This window comes from Cygnus olor, chromosome 1 (genome assembly GCF_009769625.2).
Source record: "Cygnus olor isolate bCygOlo1 chromosome 1, bCygOlo1.pri.v2, whole genome shotgun sequence".
In the NCBI taxonomy this organism is placed as follows: domain Eukaryota; kingdom Metazoa; phylum Chordata; class Aves; order Anseriformes; family Anatidae; genus Cygnus; species Cygnus olor.
Window position 1 is genome coordinate 44,774,096 of NC_049169.1, and position 14,669 is coordinate 44,788,764.

Consider the following 14,669-nt stretch of genomic DNA (forward strand, 5'->3'; position numbering starts at 1 on the left):
GACACGTGTCCTGTCATTGTGAAGGTCAGTGAGATGAGTGTCCAGATCCTGAGAGACAGATCGCTTCAAGGCAAGGTCACCTAGCCATGGTTGGCTTCAGATCTCTGCTTGTCAAAGGTTGTTTAAAGCCCCCAAAGGCTTTAAACAACCCCCCAAACCAAGAACCTCCTTTGCTGTATGTATAAAACAGAATTACAGAATATCCTGATTTGGAAGGGACCCACAAGCATCATCAAGTCCAACTCCTGGCTCCACGCAGGACCAACCAAAAATCAGACCATGTGTCTGAGAGCGTTATCCAAATGCTTCTTGAACTCCGTCAGGCTTGGTGCCATGACCACTGCCCTGGGGAGCCTGTCCCAGTGCCCAACCACCCCCTGCGTGCAGAACCTTTCCCTAACCCCCAGCCTGACCCTCCCCTGTCCCAGCTCCATGCCGTTCCCTTGGGTCCTGTCGCTGTCCCCAGAGAGCAGAGCTCAGCGCCTGCCCCTCCGCTCCCCTCGTGAGGGAGCTGCAGGCCGCCATGAGGCCTCCCCTCAGCCTGCTCTGCTCTGGGCTGAACAAACCATGAGACCTCAGCCACTCCTCACACGTCTTGCCCTCTAGGCCCTTCACCATCTTCACAGCCCTCCTTTGGACACACTCTAATAGTTTTATGGTCTTCCTATACTGTGGTGTGCAAAATTGCACCCAGTACTCGAGGTAAGGCTGCACCAGCGCAGTGCGGAGCAGGACAATCCCTTCTCTTGATCAACTAGCAGTGCAGTGCCTGATGCTCCCCAGGATACAACTGGCCTTTTTGGGGCCAAAGATAAAGAGATAACGACACTCACCAAAGAAACTATGCCCATCAGCAAATTGCCCTCCCTTTGCACAACAAGTTTATCAACAATTGGAAGCTACCAGACCCTCATTAGCCACATCTCCTTCTACGTCTACTGCTTCTACCAAATTTAAAAGAGCCAAAACTGTCTGCAGTAGGATTTTAAGAGGAACGTGGCAGTCACATTCACCAACAGTCCACATAAAAACAAAACCAAAAAGAAGAGATAATGGATAGAACAATTGCCTTTCCATCAGCCTAAACAAGCCACCATGGAGAGGGAGAATCCTCATTAGTCACAAAGAGACATCCATAGGCCAGATCAGATGTCATCATCTGACTTGCAAAAGCAGCACTGGCATTTTCAAAGAAGTGAGGTAGCCTGGAAATCTGAGGGTGGGTCTTCAAAAAGTCATCCTCTGAGCTAAATAGAGGCAATTTAACTGGAGTAAAAGGAATCATATCTGAGTGGGAGCCTTGGAATAGTCAAAGGATCACAAACCTCTGTCATGCCTCACAAGGGCTCTCTAACAAACCTGACTGAGAAAAGCAAGCTTGACTGGAGCAAGATCACCAAGCAGGCAGAAGGGAAGCTCCCTCTACATTTGATCTTAATGCGAATAGGCTGTCAAACTACTGCTGACATTTCTTCCACAGATCATTTATAAACAGTTACTGTATTATCCATTCTGGGCAGTAGAGCCAATACTCTGAATTTTTAAAAACTTGCGTTTTCACCTAAACTTTTCTTGAAAATTGGAAAAGTGACTCCAAGATTCCTGGTCAATACTAAAGTAATCCTCGTGAAAGGGTGCGGAGAGCCTTAGATAAAGATACGTATACACGACAAGTCTATCTAGTGGAAAATTGCCCATAGATCTGCAGAATCTCTAAGAGGCTTTTTGAGACCTGCAATTGCAGGAAAAGAAAACTGATTCTGTCTAGGCTCTGTCAAAGGGGTCTATTAGGGTATCTGCTTTATATTGTTGATTGTGTTTGGGGATGACTAGTCTTTAACAACCATATAGAGCCTCTGGCATGCACCAAGATAAGGGTTTAACACACCTGCATGTATGCACATGAACAGAAGGAACAGAAAATCAGTCACTAGTAGGAAATTTATCATTCCTTACTTTTTGTTGCATTAAATAAAACTCCATAATAAATAAATTAAACTAATAAATAAAAAACTAATAAATAAATAAATCTCTCCACACTTTCTCTGCAAGGCTTGCTCCATGGATATTGCACTCACATTCCATTGCTACTCTATAGAAGTTATTTTTATGACACCAACTTTTATTATGCAAAAGACCTTTTTCTATGTTAAAGCCAACAGATTTCATTCATAAGCCCTGGTTCATGGGATGGATCAGAAGAAAAGCACACAAGAATCATTTCCTTCTGGAAAGCCAACATAAAAGTTATCATGCAACCCTCCCTCTACCTCACATGGAAGACTTGCAGAGCGAGTTTTGCTATTTGCCTTTCTTTACACAGAGATGTGTTTGTGGGTGAAAAATCTTAAAGAGGATACAGGAGATTTAAATCAGTCTAAACGGGAAATGTGACGACTAGCTACCTTTCTTAAGAAGAATATATAAAAAGGAAGAAGTGTTGGACAGAAGAAATAGCTTCTGTGAGAGACATGTCAACAGGGTTCTTTTTCTGCCTTTGCTAGGATTTGAATGGAAGACAAAGCATTTCCCCCTTTTCACATAGAGAGCCCACATTGCATCTCCTATCCTCAGGAACCTTCACAGAAATACCAAGCCAAATGCATAATGAAAGGCAGAAACTTTTGACAAAGTTCTACCCCTACAGTTTGTTATAGAAAGGCAATGAAGCAGCATGTACATCTCTGCAATTATGATGATCCTCCAGCAGAGAAGGCAAAGATAAAATCTTTGCCGTGCGCTCTCTTCCTTGTGGGCACATAGAATTATCCTGCATCAGCCTCTAATCAGCTTCATGTTTACAGACACTTCCCCCAAAACTACTGAACAAGCTCCAAGGGCACCCACCCCTCCCCAAGGATCAACAATGTCAACAGCTGAAAACTGCATAGTGCCGCCATCTCCTATCGCACAACTAGGCATGACCTTGGCACAGTCCAACATATACCCTCCCATGAAACATGATGTGCACTTGCCTGTCATAGGCAGGAAGGCACAAACCCAGGTCCCAGGGGGCTTTGGCAGCAGAAAGCACTATTGTCATTAGCACGTCTCCACATCTGGAGGGTTCTCAGGAAGAGGTACAGCTCTAGAGACATGGCTGTATCTATCCCATGGCCAGACAGCGAGACTATTCTCATTTCCCAGATGCCAGAGAAAAAACATCCTCTACACTTCCTGTCAAATAGTTATTTAGAGGGAGCTTTCATAGCTTGACCAGGAGAAAAAAAAAATTCTAAGGACTAAGTTTCCTTCAACTTTTTTTTTCCCCTTCTCAAAGCTCAGGGGTTAACCCAAAGCTTGGGCTTCTATGTCAAACTCATATTCTGATTCTCTGAGTTTCCACGGTAAGAGTTTTTTTCCCCAAAATTATCTGGTAAGTACTTAGGCAAGAGCCCGTAAGAATTCAGAATGACTATTTAACTACTTCTGGCACCAAAACTGTATTTTTACAGTATTTATTTGCTCTGCAACATTTACAGGAATTAATTGCTCACTTCAGTGTTCACAGAAAGTCCTTGCATGCCACTGCAGGCAAACCACAACTTCACATTTGTACAAGATCAAAATGCTTGGTACATGCCTGTGTCTTTCACAGGTCATGTAATCAATTCCATTCCTTTTCAAGTACTTCCAAGAGCTTTCAAGTATGTTGGACATTTTCCTTCTTCAGTGCTTGGCTAAACTGTGAATGTTTACTAATTTCAGACCTGCTTCATAACTAAGTCCCTCCAGATTCCCAATCACTTCTTACTCAGAGTTCCCACGTAACCTGAGGCTCTTCACAGCACAAACAGTGTTACTGGAACATCACCACTCTGTCATCCCTGGTTTTGGGGGCTGACTGAAAGGCTCTCAGGTCTTTGGACCAGGCTGCATTCCTCACATAACCTTCAAACTGAGCTGATATATCCAGCTTCAGTCCTATGACTACTTTAAGCAGACTTAGGCCGCCACCACAGAATAAAAATCCCTGGGATTTCCCACACTGGTTCCCAGCTGTGCTTTCCTGCCTATGTCTGGTCATGCAGCCCCTGGGCAGAGGGCACTTCCCTCTGGAACTGATACAGCCAAATCCATTTCAGACAGGTCAGATAACAGCTCTGGATCATGGCAGGGTTGCAAGGAACCATGCTACCTTTTTGCAGCTACCCTCATAATATTTATGTGGCGTAACAATAAAACAGAAACCCAAATTTTGGTTTCCTAGTACTAGGCCTGCACACAACCCTGCTTTCAACCCTGACATCAGTGTTTTACTCCTCCCCTCTGAAAGATTGTCCTGCCTCTGCTAGCTCTGTAATATTAAAATGAAAGACATTATATTCCCATTCTTTACCACTTGAGGTAAACATCTGTGCAGCATTAGAAATCAAAACTATAAAGCATGAAAATACTTATTACAAGTACATAAACCATCACCCTCTCATTATTTCACCTTTGGGGAATGCAGAAAACAGCTTTTGAGAACAGCGTTTGTTGAAACTTCATTTGAGTTTCAACTACAAAAATTGGCAGGTTGTGCTACCCTGATCCTGTTAAAACTTCCACCTCAGCTCCCTGATGAGCAGGGACTTGAGAGGCTTTTGTAGAAGTACACTTCAGAATTGCCCCTCAAAGGTCCTCCTAACTGAACAAACACACCCGCATCGGTTAGTACACAAAGCCACACACGTATCAATGCTGGTGTTTTCTTTTAGCCAGAGAGAGACAGGTTTCGCTCCATTCTTTTCCCCTCACATTTCATTAGATCAGCCACAGATTTTACTTTAGTCTGGCTGTAAATTGTTTTGACCAAATTCGTCTTTAGACACTCCCTATTCCACTTGGGTTGTATAAACACCCTCCAATCTATCCCTCGTGGCACAGTCACAGTAAGAAACTATTTCCTGCCACTCCAACCGGCTGAAGTATTTTTAGTTGAAATTGAATGCACATACCTGTGGCAGGTGAGGCACCGGTGAGAACGTGGATGTGGGCAGACCTGTGCTTTTCTAGTGCCAAGGGTTTCTACAGCTTATCATTCCAACTAAAGGGAGGTGTCCAACTGTCTAGGCGTCACTGCTCTCAAGGAGGCTCTGCACCTTTTACAAAGATTATACTACTACTCTCCTGCACTATTCTTGCCACTGGGGGCAAGACAGATCTCCCCCCCGCTAATACAACCTTCCACACAAGAAAGAGCACAGAGATTGCTGGAGTCTCTAAAACCTGTTAGGAAAGCCTCATGCAGCTTCTGGAAGGAATGACCCTGCCCCATTTCCTCTGGCAGTAAAACTGCCCTCCACATCACTTTGCGAGATTGGTTCATGACTGGCTCTGTGTGCCACCAAAGTTACATAGCTGAGATAGCACTCATGGGTTTTCAAGAGACCCAGAAACTTAGGGAGTTTTCATTTAGTATAATACAATATTCACATAATCTTAACTTGCTGATAACAGGTCTAATCCCATCCATTTTATGGATCATAAATTCAAGCACCCAGCAGACCAGAAGAGCAGTCACAAGAGTTCCCTTGCTCCATAGGGAACAAGCATTTGCATCTCCACCCATACGCACACTCATTTTTATTCCTCTATCTCTGGTACATTTTATGGCTGTTTCCTCTTACCCAAGGGGGTGCTTACCAAAGGACCCTGTAGAATTAACATTGTTAGTGTGCTTCTACTCCTGCCTCCCTGCTGCAAAGCCCACAGGAGATGTACACTCTCTCCTGCTTTATAAGAATGCTTTCAGCAGTTAACATACCCGAGTTCTGCACTGATCCTAGATTGCTTTAGAATCTTCATACTTGAAGACGAATATTTGGAAGATTTGAGTTAACTATTATAAAAAAGGACAAAGTTAGGACTCAGGCACTCAACACCAGTAAGTATGTTCCTCACAAAGATAAGAGAGTTAACTTAAAGAAAACGCATTGCCCTTATTACAAAACACAGCTTGATTAGCATTCATGTTTTGTAAAATGTGTTGCTTTTATACTTTTGTTTGGGGGCATTCTGACTAGCATACATGTGTGTATTAGATTTATGTTTACACTATGAAAGTAACTATCCTTCTGGTTTTAACTACTGCAGTAGTTTCCACTTTCCATTTACCTCTTAGAGAAGAAACTTTTTGCTTTTCATGGAGCAGAATGCCCAGTTTCTGGTTCTAATGGACACTACATTTTTGTGTTGAATGATCACAAAGGAGCTTCTCACCCTTCCCTGCCCACCAAAGAGTGGCCAGTATAAATATGTTTATTGTCAGTTGGAACTAGCACTAACCTTAAAGTCTGATATGAAAAGTACATTTTTTCCATTCTCACAAGAGTCTATTTATATGATGCTGATCTCCGTACAAGACAAAGAAAACTGCCACAGAAATAAATAGGGCAAAAAACCTCTTACTCTCCACCATCCAGCTCGTTGGTTGCTTTTCTATGTAAATACCACCCTCTTGTGTTAGTTTGTAAGTACTACAGGAATCAGCCACAGAACAAAACAAAACAGTACTTGATCTTGCCAATCTTTACATATTCCGGATCGAATTCCAGGCAGTAAACAGCCCAACCCAGACAAAACTGGCTCGATTTCTGTTGGTCCACTCTTCAGCTGACACATTTAAAGTATTTATGTCACATGTGAATCACTAATAAGACCTGAGGAAAACCTTCTGGCATGGCTGATACTCAAAACAAGCATAACAGGTCAGTGACAAAACACGGAAAACCAGTTAGCTTTAAAATTAAGCTATATTTGGAGTTGTCCATGTCACATGTCCCTTCTCTAAGGCAAAATCATCACAACTGTGCTGTGGAAACTCAGTTACTTCTTTTAACTTTTTCATCTCTTCCTTCTTCTGACAGACCTATTTGACTCCACATGTACTCGGTGAGTTTGGGTTGTGAGACACAGGCTGCAGCAAAAGGAAAGTTGCACCACCCTGGACCTCTTTGGGTCCAAACCACATCTGCTTCCATGCCCTGAGGAGATGGTCTGGTGTCTCTGGAAGGAAGACTGACCCCATGGTACCACAATGGACCAAGCTCAGTCTGTAACTTGCAAAGCAGAAGTGAGGAAGGTAGTTTCCATCTGGACTACCCAATTAAATGTTAAGCAGTCCAGAAAAAAAAAAATCCACTGGAGATGGATGCTGAAGGTCGTTTTTGCCAAGCTCATGTAGCCATAAAGAAGAAGGTAAAAGTTTGTCCAAACACTGAGCTAGAAGGCTTTCCGTTTCTTCTTTTTCCCACCTGTCACCTTTTTCCTGACACCAAGAGCTTCTTCTGTGTCATCATCATCACCATTCCGAGATCGCTTCTTCTCTCCCTGCTCCCGCAGCTCCTGCAATGCAATCAAGAGATCAGTCAGAAGTTATGTCAGACAAGGAAATTCAGACTACAACAAGTACAACAACAAAATGATACCACCTACCATTCGAGCAAATCTCTGGGCCTCAGCCACACGTTCCGTCAGCATCATAACCTCCTCCTCTTGCATGGGGAATGCTGGCAGCTTCTTGCCAATCAGGTGCTCAATGCGTTGAAACAGCTCTACATCATACCTGAGAAAAGACATTACCCTGAATCAGCCCAGCTGGGACTCCTTCAGCTGTCTCTAACTACAGACACTGCCCCTTAATTCCTCCCAATAGACACTGCTGGCTTGTGCTGATGGTCTCACAAGCAACTCTTAAACGCATCAAAAGAATGCTATCCTTCACTGATTTACTTCAGAAGTATTTGGCAAAGACTTTGCTTAGAGGAATACTTCAGCATTTAAAAACAAACAAACAAACAAAAAAACAAAAACACTTAAACCTGCATATATTATAAAAACGTACATATATTACACAGTGAAGTTATTAACAATTACTTCTGGTATTTACATAGATCCAGGATAAATTCTAGAAGCAGCTTTGTCCTTCCCCACCCCTGTGGGCTTTGAACACTCTCCCCTATAGCTAAATAAATCCAGCTGGTGCCTCAAAATGACATACATTATTTTCTTCTCAACCAGGATCAGGTCAGATGTATTCTACACTAAAAGACAACTAGGAAGAATAAGTCTGCTATATTTTAACACTTACTGTGTGACAAAGGTGATAGATTTTCCAGACCTCCCAGCTCGAGCTGTTCTCCCAACACGATGAATGTAATCCTGAAAGCAATTTTCTTGATAAGCAATATCACACCAAAAAATACACACCAAGCACAGAAAAGAAGTTGGGGAAAAATCAGACTGTATGATTGTTTCTTCAGGACAGAGGAAGAAAATGGGGAGAAAATAGGGCCAGGATTATAGACTTAAACTGTGTGCAGCATTAGGGTTTGATATGACGTGGCTTGTGGAAGCATCTTTAACATTTCTTTTTTCTTTTTAAAAGAAGAGATCATTTCTGATTATTCAAGACTACAGAACAGAAGTTGTGCCACATGACATGTTAATGGAACTATCACTTCCTTGGAAAGCTAATATTTAAAATAAAAGCGAGCCAATGCCTCCATTTTCATTCTAAGGATCTAGTGCTCTACATCATCTGTCTTCCATACAAACTCTCTAGCAAGTAGATTTAAAACTGGCAAACACAGTGAAAGGGAGGATGGATGAGAACAATTTGGAAGCTTCTATCTAGCACCTTCAGTTTATACAGCTCTGGGCTGTTTTCCAGGTTTTATACCGCATTACAGAAGTTAAAACACTCTAACCTCCAAGCAGTATCTGTGGACATCACTTTTAACAAGAGAAATCAAAGGACGTGTTCTGTGACATGGTGAGCTGAGAAGGAGGTGCACAAAAGTTAACGATGTCGTTCATGTGCCTGGCCCCCCAACTTTAACTTTTGTCCTTTTACGATGGCAAAAGCAATGTCCTCAAAGATGAGCCATACTTTCTTCTGTTTGCAGTGTACAGTACCTTTGAGCATTACAGGAAACAACAGCAAATCCTTAACTGCACGTTAATAGTGTGCTTTCTGAAACTAGGCTGGTGAACAGTCACAACCCTAAGATAATATGCTTTCTGTAAGGAAGAAACTTAGTAACTCGCTTTTTTTTTCCAGTTTGCTATAATATTGTGATATGAAAGTGGAACGTAAAGACATCTTTCTTGATCAAATAAATCCTCGAAGAACATTGGAGTGGGAGATTCTTTTTTTCCCTTTTCAACAGTTCAAAATACAAAGGCAAAACCTGTATCACAGGAACAGAGATGCCTTCCTGAAGCTTGTGATAAGGTAAAACTATTTCCAAAGTCTGTAATCTGCTTGATGCAGTACAACAAAACACATGCTCTAAGCAGAAATATGAAGACAGAGAACATCCCTCACTTTTCTTAACTTATAGGATCAGTTCTGTAATCCAGATCAGAACATCCAGCCAAATAATAGATAACTCAATCGCAGAGGCTGAACAACTTCTTTTCATTAACACAAGTGTGAACTACACATCCAGTCAGCAGAACACAAGTTGTCTCTTTGTCTAGCTTCAACACTCAATGCTATGCCTCGCAGTGACAGAAAACCCTCAGTTGGCACACAGACTAACTTACCTTAGAGTGCGTAGGAATATCAAAGTTTATCACCACATCTACGTGTGGGATATCCAGACCTCTGCTTGCAACATCAGTAGCCAGCAGAATAGAACGTGCCTTTGCCTTGAACTTGTTTAGAGAGCCCAAGCGTTTGTTCTGGAACAAAGGACAACAAAAAGAGAATGAGAGAATAACGTTCACTCTGGTTAATATGTTCTTGTTGAAATACTGTTAGAGAAGAACTGGAGGAGAAACCGCTGAAAAAAATAAAAAACTCACTTCTCGGATTGCTTTTTGAACTATTACAGAAATCAGTGGCAGCATTCAGATTAGATTAGCTTCTAGGGATCAGTCCAGTCCACTAGTTGTGAAATACTCCTTATGCAAGGCAGTTCAGTATGGTACAGCCCATTTCCCAAGAGACATATCTCCTGTCTATTCCGTTCTGTGGGATATGCCCATACCTGACTCATCTGCCCGTGAAGCGGAATGGCAGTGAACCCCAGGTTTCGGAGCAGCAGAGCAGTCCTCTGAGTATTGTTACATGTGCTACAGAATATCATGAAAGAATTTCCAGCTAGTTCATTCAAGATATAAACCAAGTAGCTGTCCTGTAAAGAAAAACAGGGAAGGGGAAAAAAAAGATAATCACATATGCTACATTAAAGAATAAGTTCAGTATAAGCCAGAGAAAATGACAAGATATTTTGCAGATGTGGGAACAACAAGACAAGATATAGAATAGAGAAGATAAGGGGTATTACCTTGAATTTGGATGGGATGAAAATGTAGTACTGCTGTAGTTTTTCAACTGTCTGATATTTGGAAGAAACAGCACATTTAACAGGATTCTTCAGAGCAGCACGCTGGAGTTTTTGAACCTTGGAAGATCAAAGTAAGTTAATGCCACATGGACAGAGACTTTGTCAGAAGCCTGGGCATGCACCAGGCAGCCTAGACAACAGTGTAGCCTGATGGAAGGATAATTAAAGCAGAGTACTCTGCTCTTACCTGCTTGGTCATAGTGGCAGAAAACAGGAATGTCTTCCTGTCTCGAGGAATCACTTTCAGTATCTTATCTACCTGTAGAAAGACGAAAGAAAGAAATGCTGTATAGAACAGCAATCAAGATCTAACCCCCCTCCAAACATCACAGTCGTCCAAATGAGGAGTTCTGCCCCATATGCAACTTCAGTTCACACTAGGAATAAACTTCCCATCTTCTCATGGGAAGTTCTGGGCTGATACTTTGTTGATAGTCATGCAGTCTGCACTCCAGAAGTCAAACAGCAGTGCAAATAGCAATCAATATTCCTGCAGGAAGGCGTATGTGATTGACCAATGTGTTCCTGTAGAACATGTCAGGCATTCCAGAGAAAGCAGTAGACTTCATAATAAAATGCCTCCTAGTACTCTGCTGCAAAGTTCAGCTCTCACCACAGGCTTCCATGCAATTATCAGATCTTCACTACAATTTGCTATTAACTTCTACAGAACTACTCACTGAAACATTTACACGACTGCATGAAGCAATTTAAAGGGACGCCCCAGTGGTGTTCCAAAAAATCTTCCTTTAGCACATTCCTACCTCTGTCTCAAAATCCATGTTGAGGATCCGGTCAGCTTCATCCATCACTAAGAATTTCAGAGCTCGTAAGTTGAAGCCCTTTGTGTTCTCCAGATGATCAACTAGACGGCCAGGGGTTGCTACCAAGAGAATCAGAGAGAGGAAGTTAAGAATGAAAGCAAAGGAAAAGATCCAAAGAGGTACGTCATCTGTCACAGAAATGGAATTCTTCACTGAAGAGAAGGCAGACTGCTTTGTGGGAAGCACTCTTTCAGAGGTTATCCTTTAAGTGTTTTGAAGTAAGACTAACGGAGTCAGACTCTCTGAAGAGCAGCCCCTCAAAAAGCAAAACAAAACTGACCGCATACGAGATGCACTGAGAAGAACGAAACCAGGGTTTTGAATACTTCAGTAGAATGAAAAGCCAAGACAAAGGCAATCTAACAGGCATGCTTTGGAATGAGCTCATAGCAGCAAGGTTACTGATGCCTACTCTACAAACATAACAAGCTAGAACTCAGTTCTTTGGATTAAAACAAATGAAAGATGTACTTTCACTTCTTCAAATGCGCAAAAGCTTGTGTCACTCTTTGGATGACTGCAATTTTATCATATTCATACCCCATACCTCCTGCACATTGACTTACCAATTATAATATGTGGTTTCTTGGCTAAAGCCAGAGATTGAGACATCGTGTCAATTCCACCCACAATAACCGCTGCAGGACAAACAGAATAGTGTCAATCTTTCAGTTTAGCAACAGCCAACCCCTGGAACCTTAATGTGCTTCCTCCTACTCCTTGCCACCCACAACAGCACTAGACAAATTAAAAACTTGTTTTCTTTGTGAGAATTCACTCTATTTCCACACACCTGACCTTCCCAGGCCTCCTAAGCTATACACTGAAGCCCTTACCAGCCCCAAACATTTTTTCACAGTTCAAGAGCTACAGACAGAATCTATTCCTTGCAGCCTAACTCAGATGCAGAGTCTCAGAATTCTAAAAATATCCACAAAAAAAATAACAGACAGTTTGAAGGGAAGATTAAATTACAACATGCTACAGAGCAGATCTCTATGCAATTTAACTGAACTCATTATTGGGAAGATTCTCTCATACTTCCATTTCTAATGGTTTGGACATAAAATGCAGAAGAACTGCAGAGTGTTCTATAAGGGAAGACCACATTGTCACAAGTATGGTTTATTTCCCACAACTGATAGGTCTGTCTTCTAGGGAAGGCTACTTACCGCTGTGGACACCAATGGAAGATCCAAGAGCTTCAAACTGCTCTGAGATTTGGAAGGCCAGCTCCCTTGTTGGTGTGAGGACAAGAGCAAATAATCGTTGAGGTGCCTCCAGCAGTGCTTGAAGAATTGGCAAAGCAAAAGCTCCTGTTTTACCAGAGCCAGTTTCTGCCAGTCCAATTATATCTCTACCTACAAGGAAGAGGAAGAAGGGCAAGAACACTTACAAATCTATACTAAAGAAAGAGGGCTTCAAGGAACTGTGTGAAAAGCACAAGAATTCCCTAAGGATAAAAAGAACAGCCTCTGCAGTAACTCCACCAAAAAAAAAAAGAAAAAAAAAAAGATACTCAAAGGGTGAAGAAAGAACTTCAAAACATGTCTACAGAATTTTAAGAGTTTAACTTCATATGTACAACAGCAATAATTACAGTCCTGATTCCTTTCATTCTTCAGTTAAATTTGTGCCAATATACAAGTTTTCATACATCTCACAAACCACAATGTATTTTGTTCCATAGATTAAAACAGTAATCTAAACCTGCTTGCAGCCAGCAAGGATTAAAACAGCAAGTCTTCTACACAAAAACCAAAAACCCACAATATATGCAACAGAGTAGAATTCATCAGCAGGATCCATTCTAACTTCCTAAATTCCAACATCTGAGAAGAACGTGCTGCCAACAGGCCTTAAAGAGAAAACTCAGGAATACAAAACTTTTGTTTTTGAAGAAAATATTGTATGTGGATTAAAAGAGTATGACAACAGTTAAGTACCAGGACAGAGCAGACACTAAGTTTATTTCCATTTTTAAACCAGTGTCACTATATTAAACTGCTGTTGTGAATTCATGACAGATTCTTTTTTAATAAAAAATATTCCAGAGGCAAAAATATTTGCTGAATTTAATAACGTATTTTCCAGCATCCCAGTACGATTATAGAAAGTCATGGTGGCTTCATTATTTCTCACTCTAGAACTCTGATTTCAAGAAATTGTCTGCTCACAACAAAGCAGATTACACAAGCTATGTAATCAGTCAAGGTATCTCCAATTTCAGACGCACGTTGTAGATCCCTAACAGAAGATGCACAGTCCTAAGTCTATCAGAAGCATTCAGCATATCCCTGAGTACTTCAGAAAGACCATGGGCAAGGGTGACTAGCAGCTCAAATAATTGAAAACAATTATATTTAACATGGAGTGCCAGAACTATCCAACAGTAGTGAACATGTAAGAACCCACACGCTAATCTGAAAGTCTGAAATTGCAGGCAGTGTCACAGGGGAAATTAACATTTCAAGCTCCATCAGGAAAGGACATAAGAATGAACACTGAGATTACTTTTATACAGAAATCTTCCATGATGAAATGAGAATGCTTTCAGCCCTGTCAATAATCACTCAGCAAAGGTAACTCCCTCAGAGCTCTTGAGGCACCCATACCCATACTGGGATCAGAGAAGCAGGCTACTCACCTTGGAGAGCCACAGGAATAGCCTCAACTTGAATCTTTGTTGGTACCTTCCATCCTAACTGGTCACAAGCTTCACACAGGACATCTGTCACTCCCTGAATATTAGCGAAAAGAAGAAATGGAAACAAATGTCATCAGGGAGTTCTACATTAAGACACTGACTTACATACATACTGCAACAGAGCCAAGCTTGTCTCTAACACGGCCAAATCCCATCAGGCCCTCAAATCACCTACACGGAAGCGTGGGTTGCTCACAGAGGTGCTCAACTCCACCAGTAACATCCTAGATCCTTTCAAAACCCTTAGAAGTGACTGCCATCAGTAAGAGACTAGTCATTCCCCCCCTAGTTTACACAAGCAACTTTCCACACACAGACAGCTGCCTTCCTTCCTCCGCGGGCGGATGGTATTAGGGCGGAAAAAAGGAAAACTCCGAGGCAAGTTGCTGCAACTGGAAACAGGGGCAAGCGGCCGAGAGGCAGAGCCCGGAGCAGCAACACCCCCGCAGCGGGGCTGGGGCCTCGCTCTCCTGCAGACCCGCGGGCCGGGCCGGGCCGGGCCGGGCCGGGCAGCGCCGCCACGCACGTGTCCTCCCCCAGCACCGGCGGCTCCGCCGGGCCCGGGGCGCTCCTCGGGCCGGGGCAGGGAGCGGCAGCGGCTCCGGCCGCCCCTCACCAGCTCCTTGAAGCTCCGCGCCGCCGCCTCCTCCTCCTCCGCCGCCGCCGGTGCCTCCGCCGCCTCCTCCTGCTCGGCCGGGCGCCCCGGCGCCTCTCCCGCCGCCATTTTGGGCCGTCCCTTCCCAGCGCGGCTCGCAGCACGCTGGGAGCTGTAGTCTGCCCCGGGGCGGCTGTGGGACT

At 42.9% G+C, this 14,669-nt stretch overlaps 1 protein-coding gene across 2 annotated transcripts; it reads right to left on the reverse strand.

Annotated features, from left to right (window-relative positions):
• Window positions 1-6,718: 6,718 nt before the first annotated feature.
• Window positions 6,719-14,641, reverse strand: DDX47 (DEAD-box helicase 47). Of its 2 annotated transcripts, none has more exons than XM_040555378.1 (12): window positions 14,488-14,641; window positions 13,812-13,905; window positions 12,337-12,525; window positions 11,731-11,802; window positions 11,105-11,223; window positions 10,528-10,599; window positions 10,281-10,397; window positions 9,981-10,127; window positions 9,535-9,672; window positions 8,075-8,145; window positions 7,420-7,549; window positions 6,719-7,329 (listed from the first exon to the last, which is right to left on the reverse strand). In XM_040555378.1, exons 1-12 carry the CDS (start codon window positions 14,593-14,595, stop codon window positions 7,207-7,209), a joined length of 1,380 nt encoding a protein of 459 aa, XP_040411312.1. In that variant the 5' UTR covers window positions 14,596-14,641; the 3' UTR covers window positions 6,719-7,206. The 2 variants fall into 2 exon arrangements, with proteins under 2 accessions (XP_040411312.1, XP_040411320.1); XM_040555386.1 differs by lacking the exon at window positions 14,488-14,641 and adding an exon at window positions 14,047-14,109.
• Window positions 14,642-14,669: the final 28 nt, after the last annotated feature.

Excerpts from the sequence above, each read along its gene's own strand:
- DDX47 (XM_040555378.1), bottom strand. The coding sequence starts at position 14,595 with ATGGCGGCGGGAGAGGCGCCGGGGCGCCCGGCCGAGCAGGAGGAGGCG. Across the intron at positions 10,398-10,527 it reads CTGCCACTATGACCAAGCAG|GTTCAAAAACTCCAGCGTGC; the intron begins GTAAGAGCAGAG and ends TGATCTTCCAAG. Across the intron at positions 9,673-9,980 it reads TTCACGGGCAGATGAGTCAG|AACAAACGCTTGGGCTCTCT; the intron begins GTATGGGCATAT and ends CCTTTGTTCCAG.